The sequence below is a fragment of the Corylus avellana genome, chromosome 7, assembly GCF_965113065.1.
Source record: "Corylus avellana chromosome 7, dhCorAvel1.hap1.2, whole genome shotgun sequence".
NCBI classification, from domain to species: domain Eukaryota; kingdom Viridiplantae; phylum Streptophyta; class Magnoliopsida; order Fagales; family Betulaceae; genus Corylus; species Corylus avellana.
The window spans coordinates 8,477,544-8,486,109 of record NC_142496.1 but is presented as its reverse complement, the minus strand read 5'-3'; the positions used below and the strand labels follow the sequence as shown (position 1 = coordinate 8,486,109).

Sequence of the window (8,566 nt, the reverse complement as noted above, 5' to 3'; positions counted from 1 at the left end):
GCAAAATCTTCATCGTAACTTCTATTTCCTATGCGTTCTTATCAATTCACAAAGCAACAAACCTTACATTTTGGTAATTTTTGGAGATTCTGTAATGAGTTCCTATATATAGTTAAACTAAGCTTCATAAAAGAGCTTCAATACTCACTTTGGTGTTTCATGTTTGTGTAATCAAGTAAGATTATGGTAAATTTTAAGTGCTTTTGATATTGTATAGGGCTTTCCTATTAGTTTTAATTTATTATACAATCATTTAGTACAACTACTGACATGAAAGTCTCTAACAAATTAACAAGACTCACATCATTGTAAATTCAAGCTGAAAGCTATAATGACATATATTATGATATAGCCTAGCTTAGCCAATAAAATTTAGTTGTCTTTAATAGTAAATGCGCATATTAGCATCAAAGAATCACCTGCGATGTCTCCGTTGTAGTTGAAAGATCTGTTAGTGATCTTGGTGGGGAAGAGAAGAAAGGCTTGGGTGGGATTTGTAAGGAATCGAGGCTTCCTTCCAGCATGTTCACAACTTTACTCATTGGTGGTCGGTTTGAGGGGTCAGTTTGTATGCACCACAAACTCACTATTATCATCTTCCTTGCTCTTTCTTGATCCTCTTCATTCATAACGCCCTCCAATCCAAGTTCTTCATCTAGTTCAAGACGCTTGTAAATCCAATGTGGAAAAAATAATTCACTACTATGATCAACCCTGATATCAATATTCTTTCTCCCCCCAACCATTTCTAAACCCATCATTCCGTAGCTATAAACATCTGACTTATGAGAAACCCCCCCAATATTTCTACAAACTAGTTCTGGAGCTACATATCCTATAGTTCCTCTTGCACCCAACATGGATATGATACTCTCTTCCTTTGAGCATATTTTTGCAAGGCCAAAATCAGAAATTTTTGGGCAAAAATTCTCATCCAAAAGAATGTTATGAGGTTTTATGTCAAAATGCAAGATTCGTGTATTGCAACCTCTATGTAAGTACTCTAGTCCACGAGCAATGCCAAGTGCAATCTTGTATATAGTCTCCCATTCCAATTGACAATTAGCCTTGGAGCGATTTTCTTTGTATATGAACTTCTCGAGAGAGCCGTTAGGCATAAACTCATAGATAAGAGTTCTTTTAGAACCCTCAAAGCAAAAGCCCATAAGAGTGACAATGTTGACATGAGAGGTCCTACTAATGCTTGCAACCTCGTTAATGAATTCCTCTCCATTACCTTTTGATTCTTTCAAAACCTTCACTGCCACAAAAGAACCATCTTGTAGCTTTCCCTTGTAGACACCAGCAAAGCCCCCTTCTCCTAATTTATCTCTAAAGAAGTTGGTCATTTTCTTGATATCTGAATAACTGTATCTTCTAATGGCAAGAGGTCCATTGTTCCTTAAAAAGGCCTCGATATTCTTGTGGTTTTGATTTTCCTTCTTCCAAAAACAAATAATTTTACTTGATGAGAGCTTTCTCTTGAAGCAGCAGCATATTGTAACCATTAAAACTCCAATTCCAGCCGATAAAGTGACTGTATCAAATAATAGAAAATTATGAAATTAAGTGGTGCATAAATCAAAGTAATTCAAACTAGATATTGAGGGTGTTCTAAATCTTGATAAAATCACATATTCTTGTTGTGTTACCAACTTAAAATGAAGAAGAAAATTATAAGGATGATCTAGCATCCAGTACCTCAAGCAGAATAAAAGATTTGACTTTTGATTGATACCGAGCAATGGGCCTCTAAAGAAAATCATAAATTATGAAAATTTATCTATCACCAGCCATAGGGACCCAAAAAAAAATGTCATAAGGTGTACGACTCAATACAAGTTGAAAGATAAGGCAAAAAGTTAAAAAAATAAGAGGGTTTTACTTTTAATATAGCAGTATAATAATTCTTTTATTGCATTAAATAATACTCCAAGTTGGTGCCAATGCAGCGATTACCAAAACTAATAGTAGAACCTTATATCATTGCACGAAATAATAGTCAAGGATTTGATAAATAGCCAGACCCCACGGAAGTGGTGAAAAGGGATCGAGCTGCTATTTATGTGTTGAAGAAACCACAGATCACCTCAGATGCAATAATTCATGTAAGCTATTCAAGCAAGCATCTTAACGTTAATATCAACAAGAATTTCAATTGAAGAAGTATCTTACCTAGTGCTATAATTACCTTTAGTCCTCGTTTGCTGTTAGCTGCATGTAAAGTTGTAGAGAAATATTAGTTTTAGTTGAAGTAATAAAACATTTAAGTGAAAGACAAACACAACCAAATTGACATGCTTTGCGTTATACATATGTGTGAGTGTAAAAGGATACAATCCCACATTAGAAATATGTAAGAAGTGTGAGTAGTAATTAATATAACATGATTGCGTTCAAACCCATAGGTTATAATATAAGTTTTTTTATAAAAGACTTCCCAAAGTATCAATCTTCTTAACTAACAAGTGGTATCAGAGTTGATGGAGCGAGGACAAAAGTGCGTGATGCGGGTAAAAATCACATAGCTCACAACCACACATGAGGGGGGGATCATTGAGTAAACATGTGTAAGTGTAACAAGTGTGAGTGGTTAATATAACATGGTGAAGTCAGAACCCATAGGCTTAGGCTTTTGGATTGAGTCACGTCTCAACATACTACATTATTGTTTCACTAAAAGACTCTCAGTCTCATATACCAATCTCCTTAATTGTTCGAAATTTCAATAGTATTTAACAAAGGTCTGTGAAGATAACTCCACATATATCTCAAAAAGATTCATAATAAGAAAGTTAATTCTATTTCAAATAACCTTAAGGGAGCTGAATTTAAATCAACTAAAACTAGTGCTGGCATTGTATATCATTTAACTAAAAGACAAATACGTAAGATGTGTGAGTAATTAATATAGCATGATTGCGTCCAAACACATAGTCCTAAACTTTTGCATTGAGTGCTGTCTCAACATGCTATAATATGGGTTTCTAAAAAGAGACTCCTCAAAATATTATCTCCTTAATAAGTGGTATCAGAGCTGATGGAACAAGGACAAAAGTGTGTGACGTGGGCAAAACCGACATAGCTTACAACCACACGAGGAGGAGATTGTTGAGTATACATGTGTGAGTATAACATTGAAAAGACGTAAGAAGTGTAAGTGGTTAATATAGCATAGTTGAGTCCAAACTCATAAGGTAAAGCTTTTGGGTTGAGTGCTATCTCAACATACTATATTATTGGCTCACTAAAATACTGTCAAAAATATGAATGTCCTTAATAGTTCGAAAACTCAATAGTGTTTAACAAAGATCTGTGAAGGTAACTCCACATCTATCTGAGAGACGAAAGTTAATTCTACTCCAAATAACCTAATTAAAGGGAGCTGAATGTAAATCAACTAAAACTAGTGCTAGCATTGTGCAACATTCTCAAGTAGTAGCGTTCTCTTAGCAATCAAAAGACAAAGGCAATGCTACTTGAGAATGCTAAGTAGCATTTCTTTGGTTGTTTAGTAAAAGACATTTATTTAAAAATAATAATAATAATAATAATAATAATAATAATGAGAGAAAAAGAAAATATAGCGCCAATTTATACTTTATGACTAGATTAAATTTTCTTAATATATAAGGTGAAGAAAAGACTGACGACTTAACAATGGGCCCGAATAACATACTATTTTCGAAAATTCACAATCTCATATTATTCTTTTTTTTTTTTAATTCGACAATCCATTGGCACATTTCTTTGTTTGCTCTTATGAGAGGAGACTGAAATGATAAGATATATAGAATTTGTTTCTTAAGATAATTTAACATAATTTTATGGAACAAGTATTTAGGGAGTGTTTGACAAACCCTTCTCCACCATTTTTCCTTTGTTATTGTAGCCGACATCAGGGACGAAGCCAAAGATTCTAATGGGGAGAGGCCAAAAAAATTATATATGAAATGATTTATAAAATCAATTTTTAAACCGAAAAAACAATACAAACATAGCAATATTTGAAATAAAGTTTATTAAGTCCATAATCAAGTAAAATACTAAAGGCAAAATTAAAAGCAATGCTATGGGTACAAGATGTTTACAATGAGACGTGGCATATTCATGTTGCTTAAAAATTAAGAAAAAAGTTTGAGTGTAGCTGGACATGAATTTTGAGTATCGGGGTGGTTTTCAGACATATGGTGATTGATGTGAAAGCTAGACGTGAATCTTGAGTGTTTGGGGTGGGTTTCCTTGTAATTTTAACTGGTTCGACATCAAGAAAGTTGGGTTCAACTCCAGGCTCCAGCTCTTCCAGAAACTTGAGTTCATAAAAAAAAGGTGAAAAGATCAAGAAACTAGTTTGACTTTTCTTTTGGTGAGAAGATCAGAAAATGTGAGCTTGCATCTAGTTGCAGGCAAACATGTTCGTCTATCTCCTTCATTTTTCAAATGCTCATAGGATCTGGGGTTGCTGATTAGTTTGCACTTTGCGGCGTAAGTCCCGACTCATCTCTCTAATTCAAAATTTTTTCTAATGGGTAGGGCCAAATAAGTTTACAATCAAAATATATCTTGTAAAAAAATTGCTTAACTCCGTACTCGCTGACATGAATTGATGTGAATATATATATATATATATAGTATAAAAAAGTGAAAAAAAAAGAATTATCTTATAGTAATTTTGTAATTTGAATAGTAGTAAAAAATAAATTATGTGATATAAAACATAATAATGTGAGAATATTTTGATTTTGATTTTTTGGAAAAATAAAGTATTGATAGTGTTGAAGGGAGGGAAAGATGTTGCCAAACAGTTCTTATTAGTTTATTTGTAGTTCGATCTGCAACCGTCATACTAGGCGTGCATTTTTTAATTGTAATTTTCCACTAGTACTAGAGAACGAACATCCGTACGTACAACAAAATCTCAATCAACTTATAGAAGGGTGAAAATTCCTAGCGATTTCCTCGCTATTGAGCATTGAAGAAGAGCAATAGCACTACTCTGGAGAATCGGAACCTTGATATTGATGTCGCAATCCGTATTAAGTTGTTCATGTAATTCGACGCTCAAGGTGGATTGGTCTACCAAGTAATAAGAATTATTTTTCCCATCGGCACTAGCTCCTTCGCTGCAATCAAAACTATTTGGGCCTGGTATGATGCCTTGAAGATCATGGCAGCCGTAGAATATAGTTATGTTTTGATTGGTTGAAGCGTAATCAAACAAAGTGTAATTCAAGGTGGTATTTCTCAACTCTGGAGGTGGAGGACAAGGATCCTCACAGAGGTCGAACCTTGCAATGGTAAAGGTTCGAGAAGATATGTTTAGAACGTAGAAGTCTATTCCTTCAATTTCGATAACCGGGTTTTCATTGACGTACTTGAGGTTGTACCCTGGATGACCGCAAATTTCAGGTCGGGTACCTCCCCAGAAAGGGAACAAAATGTTGACGCTTCGACAGGCATATGTACTGTTGCACACCACAAACGGATCGTCTTCGTCGCAGTAAGACGGCGGTAGTATTGTTAAGAAGAAGGAGAGGAATAGGATGATGATGGTGGAAGAAATAGAGAGATGGAAATCCATTGTTTAGAAGATCAAGTGATCAGAGATGGGTTATGTTGAATGGTGTGAGAGATCAGAGATGGGCGGGTTGTGTCATGTTGACCATTAGTTTTAACTTTGACTGAGAAAGGTGACATTGACTTGGACCGTAAGGTCCCCACTCTATGGAATAAATAAATAATAACTGCAACTTGCAAGTGAACACATGAAACTCAAAGGGTAGGTAAGAGAACAGAAGCAGCAAAACTCTATGGAGTTGGTGACTAGAGAAATGCCTCTTTCCATTTTTACTAACGTTACAATTTGGCAGAATTGACATGTTTCATCCACTATTGAGGTTTTTTTCTTTCTTTCTTTCTAATTAAGAGTGGGTGAAGATAGATGTGGAATGCAAAAAGAAGCATTTTTCTAGTGATCAAGTGCCTTCCATATTCAAGCATGAAACTCTAAGAACAGAGTGTTTTTTTATAGGGGGTATTATCGATAAAATTGACTAGGAAAAAAGAAAAAAAAAAAAAAACACTCAAGCACTTTGATTGATTAATCAGAAATTAGGTGAAAAGGGAATAAACTGGGCAAATCGTGTCAAAATTTTCCGATGGGTGATTGAGTCTTAGCTGTATTTTTGAAGTGTTGTATTGGTGTGACTAGTAGAAACACAAGGATGAAGGGCCTTTGGGGTATCAGATTGACCAACAGATCATAACTATGGCTGCTATGGATTGTTAATTAACTGTTCCGGCTGCTAACTTAAAAAGATGTTGATTATACCAGTTTGTGGGCTATAGCTAATTAAGAGAAAGAACAATACCCCGCAAAAAGCCTAATCGAAGAAAGTGAAAAGTGAGAAGAGAAGAGAGCATAGCATACCTTTCTTTTCAATCGGATATGTATTACTAGATTGCCGTTGGTCACGGCAATAGCAGACAAACGCCTCCGTGGAGTTAGAACCACGGCATACCCCACCTGTTGCCTCACATGCGCTACAGTCAATCGGCAATGGATTGCTGTAATATTCCACCTCAAAACCTTTATCCATTGCTTGACGAACTGCCCGGGCTCCACCCTGAGGGTCGTGAAGAAGAGCAATAGCACTACTCTGGAGAATCGGAACCGTGATATTGATGTCGCAATTGCTTTGAAGTTCATGGAATTGGACGCTAGAGAGGGGTTGGTTTACCAAGTAATAAGAATTATTTTTCCCATCGGCACTAGCTCCTTCGCCGCAATCAAATGTATTTGGGCCTGGTATGATGCCGTGAAGATCATGGCAGCCGTAGAATATAGTTATGTTTTGAACGGTTGAAACGTAATCAAAGTAATCCAAGGTGGTAGTTATCAACTCTGGAGGTGGAGAACAACGACCATCCCACTCCAAGAGGTTCGACCATGCAACGGTAAAGGTTCGAGAAGATATGTTTAGAACGCCGAATTCTTTTCCTTCAATTTCGATAACCGGGTATTCATTGTTGAGGCAGCTGAGGTTGTACCCCGGATGACCGAAGTATTCAGGTCGGGTACCTCCCCAGAAACGAAACGGAATGTTGACGCCACCACAGGCATATGTACTGTTGCACACCACAAAAGGATCATCTTCGTCGCAGTAAGACGGTGGGAGTATTGTTAAGAAGGAGAGGAATAGGATGATGATAATGGAAGAAAGAGAGAGATGGAAATCCATTGTTTAGAAGATCAAGTGATGAGAGATGGGTTTGGAGGCAATATTGTATAATATATGTTGAATGGTGTGAGAGATCAGAGATGGGCGGGTTTTGTCATGTGGACCATTAGTTTTAACTTTGACTGAGAAAGGTGACATTGACTTGGACCGTAAGCCCCCCACGAGAAAGTTCGCAATAAAATGGCCGAAGGTGAGGTTACTCTTACGAAAAACACACTAGAGTCCAATCCAGGAATTTTTGGCCCCTCTAGAATTTTTTATTTGAATATTAATAAAAAAATGATTTATGTGATTTAAATTTTTTGTAAGAAAAATGTGAAAAAGGTTTTTTGGTAATAATAAAAAATATTAAATATTAAAAATATAAAAAATAAAAAAATATTGGCTTTTTTTGAGAGAAATAAAAAGATGAGAGGAATGTTTTGCAAAATACACTTCCATCGCCTCATGTGTAGGTTCAATTTTTTTTTTTTAGTGAGATTTAATATGCGAAATATTTTAATTAAATGAGAATAAATAATAGAGTCAATGTTTAAACTCAAGACCTTTGGCTCTTATATCATGAAAAAAGAAAATAATATTGAAATAAAAATAAAATAGAAACAAATAATTTTTGTTTAAACTTTTGAAATAAATTGTAATTTAACATTTTTATTAAAATGACAAGGGCCAGTGGCCCTAACATTTTAATTATTATTATTTTTAATATATATAATATATTATAAAATCGGTTATTGGATATCCAATTATTAACTGCTTTTGTCGATCCGGATAAACAATAACCGCAACTAGTTTAACGGTTATTAGCAGTTTATTTTTTAGCTGTGATTATTTTCGATTAAACCGTTAACAATTTTTAACGGTTATTAGCGGTTTATTTTTTATTTCAATCCCCATATAAATTATTTACCTTACCACATGCCTAGAGTCAGACCACTCCCGGATTTTCATGTTTTAATCTTATTTAAAAATTTATTTAAATGATACATAGAAAGGAAAATGGAGCTTTTTCTTTGCTCTACCATTTATCCACGCGGCCCAAATCCCTTTCAAGCCTATCACCGCTTCGACCCATATTATTCTAATCCTACCCATTTGACTAGTCGAGTCTAGGCCTGCCCAGAGGAGTTGAAAACAGAAAACATGAGAGCACTCTTAACTCAATCATGCAAGTAAATTTGCCGTCGATTTGCACAAAAAAACCAATCTCTTGAGAAACTATTTGCCTTATAAACCTTTTACTTTGGAAAATAATAAATAAAAAATCTTGAGAAAACGCTTAAATGTTTTGGTCACCTTCAAGGATAAATTGTTGATAGTTGTGT

The 8,566-nt window shown here is 35.1% G+C and overlaps 1 protein-coding gene across 1 annotated transcript; it reads right to left on the bottom strand.

Moving 5' to 3' along the window:
* Positions 1 to 386: 386 nt before the first annotated feature.
* On the bottom strand, positions 387 to 7,243 carry LOC132185300 (LEAF RUST 10 DISEASE-RESISTANCE LOCUS RECEPTOR-LIKE PROTEIN KINASE-like 2.1). Its single transcript, XM_088518072.1, has 3 exons — positions 6,422 to 7,243; positions 2,176 to 2,214; positions 387 to 1,537 (listed from the first exon to the last, which is right to left on the bottom strand). Exons 1-3 carry the CDS (start codon positions 7,239 to 7,241, stop codon positions 408 to 410), a joined length of 1,989 nt encoding a protein of 662 aa, XP_088374198.1. The 5' UTR covers positions 7,242 to 7,243; the 3' UTR covers positions 387 to 407.
* Between the last annotated feature and the right edge of the window lie 1,323 nt (positions 7,244 to 8,566).